Genomic DNA, 21832 nt, shown 5'->3' with positions numbered 1-21832 from the left:
ACGAGACACTTCCCCGAACAGGATCTGAACTCACAACCTTTAAAAGCTTTTAGGTTTAATATTTCATCCCATTGCTATGTAGAGTGACATTCAACATACCGGAGCATACACATTCCGCTGAGAGGAGGTGATGTGGATGGATAAACTCGTCCCATGATTGAAACGGAATTGAACTGGATGCTGCCCTGGTGTTATGGTTAGTACAGGGTGGTCCAGATATCTTATGACCCCCCCCCCCCCCATTTAATCTGTAAACTTAATACGTATTTTTTAATAAGGTTAATTTAAAACAGAAATGAATATGCAAAGGGTAAAAAAATGTTCGGGGTCGATTATTTGGAGGGTCACAAGACATCTGGACCGCCGTGTACATTGCATTTGCAACCCAGAGGTTGCCGGTTAAATCTCCCCGTGCCTCAAGTTGAAACCACAGGCACGTTTCTTGAATCTCCCGCACCTCTGTGCAGGTAGCAGAATAAATGGGTAACGGCGCAGTTCGTCAATTAGCAGGTTCGCGCGTGCTGGGGTAAAGTGTGGTGGCTATTTCTAGATTTGAAGCTTTCGTGACTGCAAGGATTCATACTCTTAATTCTTTCGGTAAAGTCACGTAGGTAAAAAAGTGAACAACTTCTCCTCTCCCGCGGCCCTTCCTGGCTCCTCCCCCCTTAACCAGTATATAAGGTCGTACCTCTTGGGACTTCTCTCCACTTGTACAGATTTTTTGCTGTGACAGTTTCACCTGAAGACGGAAGCTTGTGTTGCCTCCGAAACGTCATGATTTCATTGTTTAAATTTTTTATTAATTTTAATTACATTTTTTACCTACGTAACTTTACCGAAAGAACTAAGAGTATGGTGGCTATTTCCCAACTCTTTCATGATGTCCCGGCCAGTGTGCGCGAGTCGGGGCTCTCCGGGCCAGCGGGTTCCCAACCCTTTTCGAGTGTGTGGGACCCCCCTTTTTTCAACCTCCAAACATTTGGCGGACCATCACCACATGCTACTAGCCGATTGAAATTGTACATTTCCTTGGTAATGATATTATTTTTCTTCTTCTACTTCTTTTCTGCGGATCCACATTGCCCTCCCCGGTTGAGGATCGCCGATCCGGAGCCTCTCTGATGGAGGCCCCTTCATGCCAGCAGTGGCAGCAGCAAGCAAACGCTGGGTCGCACCTTTATCTTTCACCGGCAACTGAAAGCAGGAGCTCTTGTTCTCTCCCGGGTCCAGCATGCTTTGACTTGGCAGCACGGCAGCTTAATTATGTGTTGCTGCCATGCCTCATTAAACCAAATGATTTGAGTGATAGTCACTGAAGCAAACATAAAATATTATGAGTTGTAAATAAGCTGTAAGCCGTTAGGCAACAGAAGCAAGCTGGTATAATTACATTCGGTGTTAATAACAATAAATTCCATATTATGAAGGTATGTATTTGTTTCAAATAACACATACGGTGCTTCGTCGAATTAACTGCTGGGTAAATACTGATAACATAGTTAGAGGTTATTATTATTGCTGCACATTATACAGCAGTACTGAACCCAAATTAAGAAAGCTCTGACGAAAAATCTTGTACAGGTTTGATCACAAGAGAAACCAAATGTAATTAAAAAATTTGCCTCAAGTGGTTCATTAAAACGCAATTACTTCTATCATTGGAACACCTCTAAATGTCGACCTTGTACATATTGACATAGGCGTGTGATATGCATTTTAATGTAAATATTTATAGATACATTGCACAAATCTTGTACATTGCAAATATTGCATTGTACATTGTACAGTGGTACTTTTCTGGATATGCATACAGTAAAACCTTGGATTGCGAGCATAATTCGTTCCGGCAGCACTGTATATCAAAGCACTCGTATATCAGTTGTGATCACGTGACGCTCGGCAGACAAAGCGTATACGTACTACTCGTATTGCAAGACCTCGCTCGTTTATCAAATTAATATTTATTTAAAAAATGTGCTCGTCTTGCAAAACACTCGCAGACCAAGTTACTCGCAATCCAAGGTTTTACTGTATTTTTGTTACATTAACTCCAACCTTCAGCCAGCTGTCAACATTCCACATTTCTATGACAGGGATTAGTCTATCCACAACAGAATGAATTAACTTTCCATCAATTGCTACAGGCCTCACCAGATAGTAAACATTTTACCAAAAGAGGAATTATGATGATGATGATAATAGTGTTGATAGCAATGAAGATGGTCACAAATATCTGATGATGATGGTAGCGGCGATGCTGCTGGTTGCATTGGTGAATGTTTGATGAAGATAACGTAATTGAATCGATCTTGGCGAGGACTTGAACTCACAATGTGTAATCTTATTCTGCTGCTATAATAAATCAGTCATATCCCAGCCAATATACTACGTGTGTGTATATACACAGCTTCGTACCAATGTGCACGTACACAGGGGGATGGTATGATAGAGAGCAACAGCTATTCTCATTTGTCTTGCGAGGTTCTGACAATCTCTAAATCACAGCCACCTTAGAGGAAATGAAAATGCCCGCTTGAATTGTGACCTACGGGGTCACCGCGAGTCTCATTAAAAGGCTCTTCGTCTTGCTGGGACCCTAATTATGTTCGCACGGCGGAGCCACAACCCGCGACAGCCCGCAGGCCGGCGGGGGCTGTGCTATTTGCAGTGTTGCCAATGCCCTCCGGGTTGTTTCCATGCGGAGAGATTTGCTTCCTGCCATAGGAATGCAGAATTTCTACCACTGAATCTGGGCCGCCATTGGCGACGAGCCCCAACCCACATTAGTTTCGAGAAGGGACTCGCACCTCGATTTTGTAGACGTGAACCTGCCGATTTGCAAAGATACTCAGCAAAATCAACAGAATGCTTGCAAAGTAATCGGCCAATTGTCCCCTTAGGAGCTTCCTGAATGACTTCAGTTTATTTGAGGTTTTCCTGGCTAATTTAATAGTTAATATTATTCATGTACATGCTTTTTAATTCCCTCAATGAATATGACTATAGTTGTAAATAAGTCTGAATGAATCATGTGATGATTTAAAAGTCAACTCCATGCTCAAGCAAGCATTAGATGGTGATCATCTCCTACTGCTCATCGGATACCTCCAGAATAAATAAATATTCTGATTCTAAGCTTCCCGACACCGATGATGAAACTTCCAGATTCCAGTGGTGTGCACCACCCTCTCTAGAGGATAACCACTGCTGACCTCCCACAAAGACAGATTTATTGTTTCAACCTCAGAGAGACATTGGGCTAAGTCAATACCTGACCAAGAATTGAACTAACGACCTTCCACCCTGAACACAATGTCACCTGGCCAGATAGGGAACGTTTATCCAAATATAATTACGTGACAATTTAAAGTATTAAAGAGTAATTGGCTTATATTATAATTACCTGCCTCCTAGTCATTTCATACATAACATGATATTCATTATTATTACTACAAATAACATTATCTCTTTTTTGCATGCACACAAGAACACCATTACTCACAGTGCATCGGTAAAGGGAGACGGGAATACAAAAACAAAGTCCCGAATAAATTTTCCCATTCTATCATCAGGGCTGCTCGAAGCCAATGTCTTGTTATCTCTACCCAACTACATTGGAGCTTTCGTATAATCCGTCTCATAAGGGCCTTTGCTTATATAGGACGGTGACTAATAGCTGCTGGGGTTATTTTGTTATGACATCTCCACGAAACGGAGTATGCGTCCGAAGTGCCGAGGCACAGGAGGACATTTGTTATTCGCAAGCCGAATTAACCAGGGGATCCATACTGAGGCAGGAAGTTGAATGGTTGCGCATTCCTCTCCTCAGCCATGTATCATCATCATCATCAGCAGCTACTGGTGGATGAAGACCTCCCCAAGCTGCCACCACCTCTCACGGCCATGTGATGCAACAATCCACAGAGCACTCGCAAAGGAGCTCTTTTCGTTGCTCCGTCTCTGTGGTGGATGTCCCCTCGGATGCATTAGTCCCTCCTTTGACTGCCCCCTCTGCTGTTATTCGTGCTGACCGGCCATCACCCCTTCTAACGATGCGTCCTACCCAAGCCCACTTAACAGTCAACACGACGTTTTAATCTGCATACTCTATGTCTTTAATCCGCATACTACGTGGCAAGATCGGAAATCGCTGCAATCCTCAAAAACGCTAAGACATCTATTAGCAACATCAGTAAAGATGAGCGCTTTGAGCTTTCTCAATTAAAAAATAGAGATGACATCGTCATCCTCTCAGCCGACAAGGGCAATGCCACAGTTATCATAGACAAAACCACATACAATAACACAATTCAGGACCTACTTAATAATGGTAGCGATACCAAAATTAAAAGAGATCCCACCAACAGCCTCGTTACGAAAACCAACAATATCATCACTGATTCGACATCTTTGATCGAACCAACCAAGCGGTTTTCCTTAAAACCCTCTGCTGATGGACCACCCAGATTGTATGGCTTACCAAAAATCCATAAAGAAGGGACACCCCTTCATCCTATCGTCTCCACTATTGACTGACTCACCCACCTACAAACTGGCCCGATTTCTGTCTGAGACCATACAACCATTCACTGGTAAGACCACCTCAGCTGTACTCAACTCAGCTCACTTGGTATCCTTAATTAAGGAAATATCTCTTTATCTCCAGGTAATTTGCTCATTAGTTTCGATGTGGTCTCTTTGTTTACCAAAGTTCCTGTGCTTGACACCATTGCAATCATTGAAGATTTGGTCCAACAAGGACTGAATGCTGATGTACCAGCCCTGGTGAGACACTGCCTCACCAAAACTTACTTTACCTGGAATGGTACATTCTACAAACAAGTTGAAGGTACCCCAATTGGTTCTCCCTTATCTCCAGTTGTAGCCAATGTTTTCATGGAAATATTTGAGACAGATGCCATCCAGGCATCCACTCGACGTCCGTCCTTGTGGAAGAGATACGATGATGACACGTTCGCCATCAGGCCAAATGGCCGACCAGCTCTGAACCAATTCTTCAACCACATCAATTCCATACACCCAGCCATCATATTCACCATGGAGGTGGAAAAGGATGGCAAGTTACCATTCTTGGATGTTTTAATCGAAAAGAGACCAGATGGCTCAATGAGACACTGTCTACAGGAAAGCCACCCATAGGGATGCCTACCTAAAACCTGACTCCCACCACCATCCATACCAGAAGAATTCCCTCATCGAAACTCTACACCATAGAGCACGTTGTATTTCCAATCTTTACCACTTAGCCATCGAACTGGAGCACGTACACCAAGCTCAAGATGAATGGATATTCATACTACACAATCCGTAAAGCTATCACCCAAACCGTTGGGAAAGAACCATCTGAGGACCCAATCAAAACCATCACCTTGTCATTCATAGCAGAGATCCAGGTTCGATTTAACACAGTACATAAAATTAGTGATCTGATCACATCTGTGAAGAATGTGATCCCTGACATGCAATACCCCAGCGTCTACAAACTAAGCTGTGTCTGCGGCAGTAGTTACATTGGGGAAACTTATCGACATGTCTCGGACCGTGTTCGTAAACATAAGGCAGATCTGAAACACCGTAGGACCAATACCTCGGCCATGACTGATCATTGTTTTAATGCGGTGGGCTCACACGAAATTGATTTTTCTAAGACGTATCAACAAAAATTCGTTCATGAAGCCATCCATATTTATAGACACAGACACAATTTCAACCGAGAAGATGGATACAAACTGAGCAAGCATTGGAAGGATGTTATCAACCAGTTTAAGTCATAATTGGCTATGATGTTCACATCCTACCACTTTCCGATGTTAGTTGTGCTTTACGCCCATTTCAAATTTGCGCTTTCACAGTCACTTCGCGCACCAACCCCTTGGTTGCGGCTCTGCGATCTCCCATTAACATGCTAATCTCTCTTTAACATGCTAATTTTCACCTGGCAGCCCTTTGATTGGTGGAAAACCAACCACCGTCAGGTTGGCTGCCCACCACTTACATTATCATTGGCTGCTGACATTTGGGCTACGCCCATTTCAAACCCTTATAAACAGTTTGCCTTGGAAGCTAACCCCCCTTTTTCCTGAAGACGACCGCTTGTGTTGCGATTGAAACGTCGTAGTTTTTTGTTATTTTTTTTATATTTTCTTTGAACCTATCTACGTGACTTTACCGAAAGACCCAAGAATATCTGCATACTACGTCTTTAATCTGAAAAATTTCGAAGGTCGCACTCATTACACAAAGCGCTTGCCACAAATGAACCACAACACCTTGCTGATCTCATCAAGGAGCATAAACCATCACGTGAACTCCGGTCATCCTCGCAACAGCGGCTTTTGGCGAGCCATCAAACAAAAACGGTCACCGCATCGCGCGCTTTCAGACGCGCTTCTGCGGCCGTGTGGAACGCTCTTCTTTCTGATATTAGGAAGCCACTGGAGCTATGCACTTCTAAATCTAGATTTAAAACGAATTTATTTAGAACTACCATTTGTGTTTAGTTTGTTGTCCTTCCTCCGCACCTCTGATTAGCAGGGTTGGCTACGTGCAGTGCAAAAGAAGTTCAACATACATACGTTTTTGAACATTAACACAGGTCTTTAACCTGTGTATTGTTCTCGAGGTGCAGCAATCAAAGTCAAGGCCAAGCGTCTTCTTCCTCCTCCAAAGTTAAATACGGGACCACTCACTCCCTGTGGCTGCCGTGAGGCAGTGGTGAAAATTCCACATTCCTATAGCAAGGATCGTTTTTCATGAGGACAACCACTTTTAAACTCTCACCCAAAAGGTACAAATTCTACGGAATGATTCGTCTCCGAAATGGTATTTGAACCCAGAAACTTCTGATTGTGAGTCAAGTGTTCTAACCACAGCACCTATGAGCTGGATTAACAGTAAAAAATGCATCACAGAATCACTTACAATCATAGCTATTAAGCACCTATTTGCCACACGGAAGTGCTTTTGGGGCTGCTCATGGAGTATGCAGAACTAGTTCGGGCAGGGAGAACGCAGTGACCTTTAACACATCACATGCTTCAGATCACCAAACTCTCCAAAGACTTAAGCTCTACATCAGTAGTTTTGAAGATTTAGCGTAGCAAAACCATGATTAAGGCCATAAGTTGCACCAAGGCCCTTAGAAACGGAACTTGCCTGTCAGGACCACATTTGCCACCACGACCTATGATAAGCATACGCGCTTAAGGACCAACAGGGCCCAGAATTGAGTGGGTGATGACAGACCTAGAATCAGAACTCAAGCATAATGACCTGAATTAGCGTGCTTGATGGACCTTGAGTTAAGACCCTGTTGGTAAAAAGGAATGCAGGGCAGGTATGGACATGTGGCATTGTATAGCGGCTTTTTTTCTTGTTATATGAGGAGGGGTAACTTGTATTGCTCATCTGGGGGCTAGAATTCTCTTAACCGCGTGGCAACGACTACAGGACGCGATAGTGCATGCGAATATGAATTTCCGAACGCCTGGAAATCGCTTATATCCATTCAAACAATTCAATGTAAACAGACACAGCTTGTAGTGCGACAAGTAAGGTGCTCATCATTGCAGAGGGCTGAACAAGTTGAGCATTTTGAATTTGCTTGTATGTATATATGTATGTGTGGCTAAAAACATCATAGTCGGGATCGTTATTAATCCGATGAGCTATCGAGCTCTTTTTCACAGATGTCCAGTAGGGGCGGGTCATTACAAAACAACAGGGCTGGAGTGCAAAGTACAGGAATGCTAAGCAAATCACTAAAAAAATAACTATTTATATTTTACCAGGTAAAGCCCACTGAGCTACGAGTTTCATTTTCAGAAGCGACCTGGCCACACATTGTCGTTGATGTCACCTCACCAGCAGGCTGCCTTCCAGCATGTCTCCAGTTCCTCAGCGATTGTGAAAAGCTACTTGTATGAATGATACTGCATAAAACTAAACATTACCATAATTACTGTAATTTTTTTGTACATGACAGGTCAACATTTTACGGCTGGAGCATACTGTCATTGTTTTCAGGGTCACATTCAGTTTACTTAGGGGAGGCACACGAAAGATTCACATGCCAGCTGCCACTGGTGATATATATGGCCAGTAATCAAAGCTGGATTTCCAAAATCATAACTCCGAGGGAGCAGCCCCCTACAATTGCATAGACACATGAGATAAGCATGGCACACTGCACCAGGCACTTATTTAAGGCTGAGCCAATCCATGGGAGGCCAATAACATTCAGTAAACACTGACCATTGATGTTCATGGATGGGAATTGAGTCCAGTTCGCTGGAATAATATCACAATATCCTAACCAAGACAACGCAGCTCCATACAAAATAACAGGCATTCGCCATAAAGTGGCAGCGACATCACCATGGCACTTGTGGCAGGCTATGTGTGTGGTTTTACACGCACAAAGACAAAGATCCCCCGTAGAGCCTGAACAGACTGTTAGGGCAAGTTCTGTTAGCGAGCACATATGAAGGTAGCCAGCAGCACGCCCGGATGCCTTTGTCCCCCCAGCTAATCGTCACTGGTGTTGGCCGTGAATGGGAATCGATCTCGGGTTGTATATATACACACACACTCTCGCATGCACGGGATACCACAATAGGCCATGAAAGGCAAGCATACGATACCGTTCAGTAAGGTCAATCGCTAAAGAGGAAAAGTATAACAATTACCATATGGCAAAGCTGACAGGTCCAAAAAAAATTACCGCCAAATCCATAATTTTTGCAAGACACCCCTCGGACTGAATGCGACGCCAACTAGAGGCAAACCTATCGAAAAACACGTGTCCACAAGGTCCACATCCTGAACAGATATTTTACAACGATAACATATACTCTGCTAATGGAGAACGCGCAGAACACAAATTATTTTTTTCTTTTCTCGCGTGTTTTTTTTTGGGTCTTGGGGGTCTGTGTCAATTGTTGAGGAATTAATTACAGCGATCTCTCCCAGCATGGCCATGTGGAGATGTTTCAATGAGTACACTCAACACAATCATCTAATTGCACTTGGCAAAACAAACGGCGGTTTTAATTGCAGGGAATGCATGCACGGGATGTTGAATTCGTGCCAACAGATGTGCTGGCTTCCTATGTTACAACATGACATAGTGTTGTGTGGATCCTGCTATATAAAGATGCAAATTACATTTCCAATAAAGTTGAATTTTTTTGCTTTTTTGGCCTTTTTTTTCCATTTCATCCGGTGAGGGTCAGTTTTTCAATGTGACAGGAGCTTTTGACCTCCAACAAAGCGATACTCTTTTTACTAACCCTGTAGGCAGTGGTGCACAAACACAAATAACACATATAAAAAGAATACCAAAAAATTCGTCGAGAACACCGCCTTAAAAATAAAACAGTACATGGGTTGAGTCGACTTCTCTGGCCTGTCTATGTGCAGCGAAGAAGATGGTGTGATTGGCAGAATGTGTTCAGTTTTTTTCTGTTGGCAGCAATCCGAGTTGACACACAACCTGAGGATTTAAGCTGTCTATGCTATCGAAAAACCCATGGCCTAACATACAATGCAATGATGAGACCTTGATGAAACAAGGCTTTAAGACCTGCCCAAAACAAGTATTTGTATTGTTCAGCAAATCACTTTAGCCACAGCACAGATCACGTACTGCTATGATAAAATCTTTCCCTGCAAGTAATTTTGTTGAAATGTGGAACCATGTGAAAGCCACCAAGAGCAATTTTTGCCAAATTTCTCAAAATTCTCTAATTTTTCACAACATTTCTGTAGATGTGGTCATAGTTCAGTTCATATGTGCTTTTATATATTAATAGACTAGCTTTACTACCCGGCTTCGCCCGGGACTTGGATTCTTGTCTTGGATTAATTTCATATTCCCTTATATTTCACTGAAAAACCCCCCGAAAAATGTATGCTTGCAAGAAATAAAAAAGCCGAAACAAATAAATTTCACTAAATCGGATGTTTTTCACTGAAGGAAATTCAACCTTAACCCACTTACACGTAAGGTCGATTTAGGCAACTCGGGAAGGGAATGACGTGGCGAGCTGAAAATAGTCGCGTTCCCTTAGAAACTCCAGACAGCATCAGCTGTGCAAATTTCATGACGTCAAAGCTCAGCGTTCGAGAGTTTTTGCTGCTTCACACAAACAGATGAATCTTCTGCTTTATATTTAAGAGCGAGCTGAATATAATCGCGTTGACTTCGAAAATCGGGACAGCTATGCCACGCATTTGTGCGGGATACACGGTCGACGCAGAGGGTTGGGGGGGGGGCAGGATGCGTGACGTCAGCAGGCACACTGCGTGACGCTGCTGCATGCGGGTGACATCACAGATGTGACGTCACCGCTCACTTGCCGTGCAAAATATATCCATTATTGCGCCCCCCCCCCCCAAAATTTTGCATTGTGTACAGTCTGGAAGCTACCCACGTGACAAATTTCAAGTTTGCTGCATGTTGGGAAGTACGCTAAACATTTCGAACAGACACACATTCACAAATTTCCCTTTAATATATATAGATCACCAGCGGCAAGGTATTTGTGCCTCACACCAAGGGCCTGGGATCGATTTCAGACTCGGGCGTTTTTTTGTGTGGCGTTTGGATCTTCTCCCCCTGTTCTGCATGGCGGAACATTTAAATCATGAATAATTGCCTACGAATTGCTAAATCGGGATGGCACCTAGCAACACTGCCCCCTAAACGCAACACACTTGGCAAAAAACCTCCTGCACAGAGAAAAAACAAACACAGTCTTGTGATCTCGGTGAGGGGGGGGTGTTTACTGGGGTTGAAGATACTGCACGATGCTGAATTACCTCGTCCCCCATGTGTGGCTGAAACTCGAACTTAGTGGGCGGGCAGAAGAAGGTGTGGTAGGTCTCGAGGAAGCGCAGCTTATCGCTGCGCGGGTCGAGGCCGTCCACGGCGTTCTCGATGACGTCGAGGCCCTCGTGGCGTGAGCTCTCCAGGTTGTACTCAGCCGAGAGGTACGTGCGCAGCGCGCGGTTCAGGCTCGCGTGGTAGCCCAGGTCGCAGCACTGCACAGCCGAGCACAGCAGAGCACGAGGGCGTGACAATCAGAATGAGAATATTTATTTCGACTGGACGAATTCGATGAGATGTAAAGCTCTTTTTTTCACAGATATCCAGTAGGGGGCGGGTCAGAACGCTACAAATAACAAACAATACAAAGGCACGACAGGAGTGCAAAGTATAGGAAAGGTAAACAAATCGGGTTGGTCACTGGATTCGAACTGTGAACCTCCTGCAACAGGTTGAATACATACTACCGCTGGGCCTTATCACACTTGAGAACTGACTGGGTTAAAGATGCGGCGGAGGGCTCGCGAGACTGGATTGTCTTCAGCGCAGCAGCGAGTGGCAACGAGAATATACACACTGATGGAGACTTCGTTGCTCAGCATGAATGCGGGAAATAACTCCAAGCATGCTAAAACCCTGTGCCCACGAATGACACATCGGCTTGTAAAGGCTCAGCTAATTCTAAATACATTTAATGCTATGGAACATTTTAATCTACCAGTGAAAATGTTTCATTAGGAGTACTAAATTAAATAAACGATAATAATGTGTACATGATTGATGGATTTTGTTAAAATAATTTATACTGAATAACATTTAATTAATCAGAGACCAGGCTTGCCTCGTCCCAGATGAATGTTTCTTGGTATCGTTTGCAGAAACAAGGCAACTTGTCAGTAGGTTTTGACATCACTCAGTCTCGTCAGCAGCATGCAGCTTCATAAACAATGCCAGTTGGTTGTCATGATGTTAAATGCAAAAAACCAGTATGCACTATGTGAGGCTAAAATAATTCATATTCTTAGGTTTTTTCGGTAAAGTCACGTAGGTAAAACATCAAAATAAATAAAAATAAAATAAATAAATCACGACGTTTCGGAGGCAACACAAGTCTTGTGTTGCCTCCGAACGTCGTGATTTTTTAATAAAATAAAATAAAAAATCACGACGTTTCGTGACTTTACCGAAAAAACCTAAGAATATGAATCCTTGCAGTCACGAAAGCTTAAAATCTAGAGCTAAAATAATTGTTTATACAATGCCACATCAAATGCAATACAACACCTAATTTACCTTCATTGACATGCACCTTTGATGTAACATGTGGCTCATATTTCACACCAGATAAAATAAAATATAAACTTTAAAGTTTATGAGTATTGCATTTTGAATTGCAAGTATTTCAGGTAGGAAAATTTAAATCTGTTTGTGTGTGGTACAGAACATTGTAAGTATTTTTAAGATGTATTTGCCTTTAAGCAGTATCAAGATGCATGGACAGTACCCTGCCATTTGCTGGCAGCATTACAATAAAGAATATGCACACAGAGTCACAGATATGGACAGGAAGCAGCACATTGGCTGAAGCGTTCTGCATTGTAATTTACGGACTTATTATTTTCATGCTAAAAATGTATTGGAAGAAAAGTTTCTCGGAACCTGTGTGAATAAAAAATAAATCATGCTCAATTCAACTACACGGTCCAACAAGTAGCAATTCCATATTTACTTATGTCATGTATAATTTTATACATTTGGAAATCCCTCTCGAAGGCCTGGCCTCATGTAGTAAATATACCAGTCCTTCGTGCTTAAGAATGATGTCTATGCTCCTGTCATGATCAGACAGTTGACATTTTTACAAAATAACATCAATATAAGCTTCTGGTACTTCAGTGTAAGTGCACACATGGAGATAGGGGGCAAGCAGCTTGGAAGTTCAGAACACAATTTGGAAAGTAAACGATTGTAGCTGTGTGCAGAGTGGAGGAGGGCGGGAGAGCAAGACCCATAGCAGAGTGGCGGTTTCTCAAGGTTAGCGACCAGGGTGGATGATGGTGCTCATCACAAATGGCATCCCATTAACCCCGTTGACAGTCACAATAACGATCACGATAATGATATTAAAGATTCATAGATGTGAAACAAACAAACAGACGTCCCACTGAATTGCATCGCGATGCCATTCCTAACTTTTCAACTCCTGCTCCAACGGAAGTCCTCGCTGAACGCACGTAACATGTACACGTAACACGTACACGTGCGCCCCGTTGGGGCAAGTGCTGTCAGTGAGCACCAATGAAGGCCGGCACAATACAGGAATGGGGTAGTGTGGCAACCCCCACACTTGACCGCCTTTGTTTTCCCAGTTGCTGATGTTTACATAGCGCACGAGGTACTCATTTGGGACCGAGTCGACCTTCGGGAAGGGCCCAGGACTGTTTGAGATATTTCACATTTGCAACTTATGGTGACCACAAACGAGAACCGAAATCAGCTCACCAGATTCGTAGCACAATACGCTAACCACTACGCTGTCGCTCCCCCACGTGTACAAACACACACACACGTGTGTGCTATTTGACGTGTACTCTCGGGTGCTGTGAGCTTAGCCATGTTTGCCTCCTGCTGCTGCCACATCTGCACATGCGGTTTCACTTGCTCATCGTCAGCGGAACCTCTCCCATGGAGGGCCTTGGCTTGAATTTATGTTGATGGCGGCGAGTGCCTCGGGTTGACCATTTACACACGGGAATCTGAAGTGCCCCAGGATGTAGTGGAAATACCTACTAAATAAAAAGCAGCGCTCTCTTTAATTTCCCACCTTCCTTGGTCTACCTCTCCTACAGAACGGCACAAGCCTGGATTGTGCAAGGCAGACCGACTCGCAATCGTAAGCACGTGAGTTCAATTACTTATGGGAGAAGACTGAACCAATCATCCTTCAATGATTTATAAAATGATAACTACTTTGTAGGCTTTTTTGTACATGAACTGTCAACTCTGCCCCTGTTCACATCCAAGCTCAAGAAATTCCTCTTGTCCTTTTACCAATGACTATGAAACACCGACATTCACACCTTAGATACAAAAGGATATGAATCTCCTTCTCCCATGGTCTCCGTAATGCACGTCATATTTTATTCGTGAAGCATCTTGAGCTGCGGTTGCATTTAGACGCTCTATAAATCCAAATGCGTTATAACGTATTTATCACCACCATGAGAATTCTGAATTACCATTGTATGGCAATTCACAGTGCATTTATGTGAATCTGAATCACCTGGTTTGCGGGCCTGCCATTGTCCGGACACATTAACACATTAATCTATATGCCCATGTAGAGTATAGATTGTCTGTCAGTTGTGACTGGCTGATTTAAGGTTAAGTGGCCTTGACTACTGTTCGCATGTTGGTAATGGCTATGGCGTCAGCAAATATGAGAAGGTTAAGGTAATTTAATCGATAGTTTCGTCTTTTGTCCAATCTACTTTTCGGAAAACAGATTCTCATATTGATGCTTGGGGTGGCAGGGTGGCGAGATGTTACCTACCTTGCCTAGTACGCAGGAGATCATGGGTTCGATCCTGACCCTGTATATTTGGAGTTTGCATGTTCTCCCCGTGGTCGTGTGGATTTTTATCCAGGTCCTCCAGGGTTTCCCTCCACATATAAAAATATGCGTTGAGATTATTTGGTTGCTATAAATGTCCGCATGATAAGCGACTTTGCTGAGCTTTCATTTATGGCCAGATCGCTTCTTAAAAAGAGCGATACAGCTCAGTGGGGTTTATTAGTTTGAACTGCAGTGAGGCAGTGTCACATTGCTTGAATCCCCTTCGAATATGCATTTTGGTAATATCTTCATGTAATCTCAGTGTAGCTGTTCCATAAAAAAAACATATGATTTTTAAACAGATGTTTATTTTGGAATTAATTTGTCAGGGCGTTGGATGACTGTCAAATTTCCACTCAGTTGAATTCCACTGCAGATGCTTTTTCAATACACGTTTGAGTATATTAATGTAGTAGAATTCCTCCATCAATGTAGTCTCTACATTGACGGAGGAATTCCTCCATCAATGTAGCAACTCCAGACGTTTCCTCCCCGCATCTATCGTCAAAATACTAAGGTATGTTTAAGTAATATAGAATAAGAGTTAAAGCCAAAGTGGCTCTATGCTTACATGAGCAATGATGTCCCCGAGGCAGTGACAGATACTCCGAGTTAGGCCAAGGTAACACATACACGGATGCATCCACAAATGAATAAAGATGAAATACACATGTGAGAGACTTGGGCAGGGAGCCTAAAAGGGTTGTTCAGGAGAATCGATAACATGCAATATGGATGAAACCAGCTTTTAAGACTAAAACAGTGATTGAGTAGGCAGTGTGGACAGGATGGGAATGATTGTGTTGGACTGAGGAAAGAGCACAGGACGGGGAGAGACACTCGCTCCCCACGCGCAAATCGGTGGCCGGCTGAGAAGGGAAGCTGTGTTTGATGTCGTGAAGGCAGCAGCAGCAGCAGCACCAGCGAGATTAATGGGACACAAGTTTAGAGACCGCATATGAGATCACACATGCCTTTTAGTACAGAGACAAATACGTATTGAAAAAAAAACTCTTTGACCTTCGAAACAAAGAAACACATAACAGACACAGAAGGAAGACTCATTTCGGTGTAATGCAGCTGTAACAGCAAAAAAAAGAATTGGCTCAAAGTGCATGCATCAAACGGTTGTTCAAGAATCTTACAAATGCAATCCCTCAGCATTTCTGAGCTGTGAACGAAAAGATCAGTGACGAGAGTGCAATCGTAATTCACGTCTGCACATTAACCATCTAAATCGAGATGTTATAATCCCCACAAAGGACATCGTGAAAATGCTCATAGATGTCACGGGAAATGTGCGCACCATGACAGTGTACATCAACACACGTAAGCGAAAGAGACCGTAAGTGTAAATCAGATGTGCATGAGCTATGTGCATTTACACAATGACAGTATGTTGCAAGGTTCATAAACACCCTACCGCTGCCGACTCAGCAGTGCACAAGGATTCCGACCAGAGTTAGTCGATCGGGCAGGTTCACGTGTGGCGCGGTAGAGTATGGGTATTCTCGCCTCTTCCGAGACGTCTGGCCAGCGTGTAAGAGTAGGTCAAATGCCGCCTACAGGGGCTCTCTAGAGCTTCCTCTAGTTGAGGCCCTTTATTCAGCAGTGGAACGAGCAAGCAATGTTTTCATAATAAAAGCACCGTGTCTCTCTTTGGACTGCGAGGTCTCACTACATATAGGGGCTGGGAGAGCGATACATCTCAAAGTGAGACATATAATACGTGATGTGTCGCGAAACTTTAAATTTGATGGGAAAAACGTCGGGGTAAATAAGGCAAAGTAGGGCAACGAGGAAGGTCTGCAAAGTCCAATTGAGCTGTAAGAGTTTGCCACGATCAGTCTTCAACCAATGGGCCAACACCCACCCCTTAATTGTTTTTCCTCAATTACCTAATTGGTTGCATTTTGTTCATAGCTGAACTGTAAATAAATGCAACTCTCCCGCTGTAATTGAGGTTTTGTGGGTTGGATCACGTAAATGTAAATGCGTCGTTAAACCCGCCACCACCCGACACAGCCAATTAGTAAGGTTTGTCACGTAAACAGAACATGCCAATTCGTTACTAGTTCAGCACTACGGTGTGTTGGAGAGCAAATCCACAACATTTACAATCTGAGTACGTTTCGCCAGTAATTACAATTAGCATCATCAGGCAGACAGCCAGATTTGTTGCCTGATGAAGCTAGCTGTAATTACTGGCGAAACCCAGAAACGCGATCTAACCCCAAAAAAACATATTCTGGATGATGTTGGTCGCGAAAGCCTACGTGTTTAACCAACTCTCCCGCTGATAAAAGGAGTAAATGGGATCGGCTCTGAACCAGCAACAGAAGATCCATTTTCTAAAGGCGGAGGACAGTTTCCCCACAGGGAAGACAAAATATATAGTTCCCACAATGAAGTATTCATTTTAATTGGTCCAACATGGATTCATAAAAAAAAAACAGGCCGATTAAATCCATGACCAGGATTTGAACTCAAAAGTTTCAATCGTGTGAGTCGAGTGCCCTGTCAAGAGGGCCTTCTGGCCAGATACAATGAAAGTTAATGTTTCAAGTGAATTTCCATGATGTCCATGTGTTTTAAGTAATACGAGAAAAAAATAAGTGAGTTGTAGACCCATTCAAACAGTGACAAAATATCCAAACAAAAGAATCAACGCAATCATGAAGATGGATGAATGCATGGCAGGATAATTTGAGATTACCTAATGTACATATCTGGCAGGAAAGTTCATTAATTGTATTTAATGGCCTAGACTGACACTCATTCCCACACCTCCAATGAACACGGTTGGCTACGTACGGTGCAAAACAAGTTCAACTTACATACAATAAGGGTTCAGCATTCATGGTGCGATGGTTAAAAAAATCATTAAATAAACATCCCCTCCGAATGACTCTCATTTCAGATGCCACGGGTCAATTGGAAAGAATAAAGTGCCAGTGAGACTGCAAAACGCATCTTGAATTCAAGTCAGATGAGCACATCAATTCATTATTTGTCTCCCTCTGGGACAGCGTGACCAAAGGATGCCCAAGAGATTTGGGAATACCACATTTCCATATCGCTGGCCGTAGAGACAAGAGACAGCAGGGTAAGGAGAGGTCAGGGTTTGGGGGAGGGCTTGCGGGAGGAAAGAATGAGGGCAAAGGGTGGCGAGTGAAAAAATAATGTAACAACATTTTCCAATTTTGAGTTTTTTGAAAAGTACGCGATGCACCCCGATCATAAAATACGCTTACTTTCAGTGCCAGACAAGCTCCACTGATCCACTCTGCGGGAGACTCGAGCAATTGAAAAGAAACATTTCTGTAGCTGTTACAACTCTCCGAGCTTACTTAATCAAGAGTTCCATTCCTATAGGGGCTGTAAAACATGGCTGTGTAAGTCTTACACATGCATGCTGCAATAGCAGGATTGTGCAATAGAATGTAACATGAAAAGTGCCCTTGTTTATGTATATATACTGATATCTTTTTTAATTAAGCCACGCATGGCACGTGAAGGGGTGGTGTGGCTGGAACCTTCGCTCATCCACGTTTGTATCCCCAGTGCTAATGCCTGTTCCACACCACACTCGGTACAAATTCTAAACTGAGTCAACCTGCAGAAAACACAGCTCCCATTCAGATCACCGTTATTACGCGTGGTGTTAACCGTAGCGAGGATTTGGAACCTGAGTTACAGGGATCGTGGCAGTGCTGACCACTACAACACTGCCACTTCATGCACATTCTGTACATACAGAAGGCAACACAGAGACAGAAGGAGACAGAGACAAACCGAAGCAGACGGAGAAACAGACACACGCACAGAGAAAGAGAGAGTGGGAGAGACACTCACGCCAACAATGAGAAGAAACACGACAAAAGAAACCAAGGAAGGGCGGTTGGATTGACAGGCAGAGAGATGACAAAGGCAAAGTGTGATGGGTGGTGGGGGCGGGAGGGATGCACGGCAGACACAAGCAATCATCGAACCGAGAGCCGCAGCAGCTCTCTCGTGGCAGCACGCGTTTGTAATTAATGTCTGCGTCAAGCACAGCTGCATCAAGCGAGGGCGGCAGGCTATCACCGGCCACCAGAGACGGCCGCCCACGCCACACATCGCATCGCCGCCGAAACCACAAAGGCAAGCCAAAGTGTTTCTCTGCTATCGTGAGTGGGAGGGGGTAGGGGGGGGGGAGTAAGGGGGTCTTTCTCATCTGCATTTGTGGCCTGGAGCCAAGGGTTGTGGAAATTCCACATTCCCATGGCGGGAACCAGGTAATATATAAAACAAGCACGGTTGACTTTCCACAAATTGGCGAAATATTCACTGTGTTGACAGTGGGGGCACGAGCGGATGTATGAAGCAAAAAGCCGACACAATGTTGAATAACACTGCCCTAAAAGTATACAAAAAACAAACACAATAGGCAACGTTTCCGGCAATGCCCCTTCTTTGTAGGTCAAAGTAGCGTTCAAGTAGTGCCCATGTTATCGACCCCGGAGAAACGACGGGGCCGAAACTGCCCCCGAAACGGGAATTGAACTCACAACCCTGCAACTTGTGAGCTGGGCGTTCTGCCGCAGTGCCTCGTCATCGGATGAAGACACAGAACTGCTTGTAGAATTATCAGTGGAGAGGAAAAAAACATCCTTCATACTTTTCAAATATTAATGTGAACACATCAGCAGGCAGACAAAAGCATACACATTTTGTAACACGTTATCTGCAGTGGCATACGACCTTGTACTCTCAACAGGGCTGCAGTGCAAATGAGATGTTCTGTCTGAGATGTATTTCTTGGCGAGGGGGGCGGGCGAGAAGGGGATTCAGACGTTGGGCTTCCTGGTGAGAAGCATTCCTGGATCCTCCAGCCATCACTTATGTGCCATGCATGTGCCTACACGACCATACCTAATCTGATAACAATAATACATAAGCACTTTTGTAAACGTTATGGGATGACCCCTCCCCTTCCAAGTGTGTCTTCCTCGTAAAAAAAAATGAACACGGGGGCGGCTTAATGTCTACTGTACGTTCTATCCCCAGAGCCAGTTGGTTGGAGTGCTTCATTCCCATGATGGGGCTGGTCCAGCCTTAGCAATGACCAATGCTGTCTTCTTACCACATTAACCCTAACCCTGACGAGGATTACAGTGATCCATTCTTTGATGCGTTCCTGAAAAGTGCCTCGTTAAGCGAAAACCGGGTGAAGCGAGGAATTACTGCACTGCATCACATTGGAACGATGATAATAATTTACACTTGTAAGGCAGATTTCATCCATAGATCCCGATGCACCATCCCCAAGAGCGCAGAGATGAAAGTTCCACACTTCCGTGATGGGAGGGCTATAAAATCAACCGTGCAGTCATTCCATGGCGGGCTCTTTATCCAGCTTCTTCCAACCTTGCAATTCAATAAATATATCAACTGTTATCGATTGCATATTCAATGGTGCCATTTTGTTCAGCAATTTGGGTCTCTGATGCTGTGATTCCGACAACCGTGATTTTCAGTTATCAGTTTCATTTATTAGGTATAACCCTGTGAGCCATGCGGCTCTTGACTCGGGTGCAACCGCAACAAAACAAAAACATGAACAAGAAACATCTTAAGTGACTACACGCAACAGAAAAATCATGTAAAAACAGCAAAGTCTTCCAGAAAAAACACCGCATTTCAACGCTGTGTGCAAAAATCCCAGTGAGATGCAAGTCAAACAATAACAACCATAAGACAATGTAGATTAAAGTTATCAGGCCAACTCTGTACTACAACAAACAAACATGGCCAGACCAAACCGTCCTCAAAATCACCAAAATAAAGCCACAGAAACAATGTAACATTGATCATAGGAACTGTGCTTCAAATCCAACAGCAAACGAAATTCATAACATGTACGACCAAACCCCGCAGCCATAGCAGGCTGCATGAGTCACTCCATAACAGCAGGAGCATCAGTAGCAGAACCTTTAAAGTTCAGCACACCACAATCAACAACAACAAATAAATACTCACGTCGATAAGGTCGGAGATGTCGTGGATGTAGTACTTGTGCACCGAGCAGTTGATCGCCTCCAGCGTGAGCAGGTACTCGTTGCGTGCCTTGATGGACTTGAGCTTGTTCTCCGAGTACTTGGCCTGCCGCTGTTCACGTTAGATGCGACAGACACCTCAGTGGCGCTCTTGTTTACCATTCATCATTCGAGCACTGGCATTAACAAGAACGAGTGGTGGGGTGGAGTTCATCTTAAATCAATGGCGCAGAGCCTGTGGTTGGAAATTCCACAAATACTAGCTCGACAAAGTGGCTTCTCGCGCGGAAATTTATAGCAGCCACAAACACTTTAAACGCGTGACGTTGATTCTAAATGCGGAGGGAAAAACCGGAGGACCAGGAGCAAAATCCAGACGACCACGAGGAGAGAGAACACACAATACTCCAAATAATCAAGAGGCGTCAGGGCAGAGGTCGCAACCGGGTACCCGATACCCGTACCCTACCCGATACCCGGCTACCCGTACCCGGCCGGGTATGGGTACGGGTACCCGTTTGCGACCCTGGTGCGGCCGGGTACGAGTAGACCGTGAGTCACTGGTGAGTCACCGTTTGTCACTCATTTCCCAACGTCTTGTCTCTTCTCACAATTCAAGTTCCTAGAATCAACCCACCTGCGCCTGCAACATGGCTTCATCCCAGAGGTCGCAATCGGGTACCCGATACCCGTACCCTACCCGTACCCGGCCGGGTACGGGTAGGGTACGGGTACGGCCGGGTACGGGTACGGGTACCCGTTTGCGACCCTGGTGCGGCCGGGTACGGGTACGGGTAAGGAATCAAAACCCGTTTGCGACCTCTGCGTCAGGGTCGAGATCGCACCCACGACCTCCTGCATGCCAGGCAAGGGAGTGAACATCTCGCCAGCGCGGCGCCACCACCTTGAGATAAAAACAACCAGAGGGGGGCCCCCCCGCTCACCTTTTCCTTCATCTTCTCCATCTTGCGCACGGAGCTGCGGCGCTGGTGCCGCTCGTCGGCGCGGAAGGCGTAGGAAACGGGGTCGCCGGTGCGGCCGAACTGCTTCTCCTCCTGCTTCTCGGCATCCTTCAGCTTGCTCTCGGCGCTGAGGCTCTCCGCGTGGTACATGTGGTACGTCTTGATCACCTGGCGGCACGCGAGGATGGACGGTCAAAAACAACAAACGCAAGCGAAACAAGGGCGGACGCTATCTTTTTGCGCCTCCAAATTAAAAAAACGATTTAGTGATGCCGTTTCCGAGTTGGCAGTGGTGCACAAGCACAATTAACATGCACCTCCATTTATCGCCAATTATATACTTTTCCTTTAAAGGCCACAGCGTGTC

General features: G+C 44.4%; 1 protein-coding gene across 4 annotated transcripts in view; it reads right to left on the bottom strand.

Moving 5' to 3' along the window:
- The window catches only part of LOC144934738 (SLIT-ROBO Rho GTPase-activating protein 1-like), a 212778-nt gene that overhangs the window by 70062 nt on the left and 120884 nt on the right, over window positions 1-21832 (bottom strand). For all 4 annotated transcript variants that reach the window (XM_078860826.1, XM_078860828.1, XM_078860827.1 and 1 more), the window contains exons 5-7: window positions 21448-21633; window positions 20487-20615; window positions 10843-11064 (exon numbers count right to left, since the gene is read on the bottom strand). In XM_078860826.1, coding sequence (XP_078716952.1) covers window positions 10843-11064; window positions 20487-20615; window positions 21448-21633 — 537 coding nt within the window. The remainder of the gene's footprint in view (window positions 1-10842; window positions 11065-20486; window positions 20616-21447; window positions 21634-21832) is intronic.

The sequence above is a fragment of the Lampetra fluviatilis genome, chromosome 11 (assembly GCF_964198595.1).
Source record: "Lampetra fluviatilis chromosome 11, kcLamFluv1.1, whole genome shotgun sequence".
Classification (NCBI taxonomy): domain Eukaryota; kingdom Metazoa; phylum Chordata; class Hyperoartia; order Petromyzontiformes; family Petromyzontidae; genus Lampetra; species Lampetra fluviatilis.
This window is presented reverse-complemented; position numbering and strand designations above follow the sequence as displayed.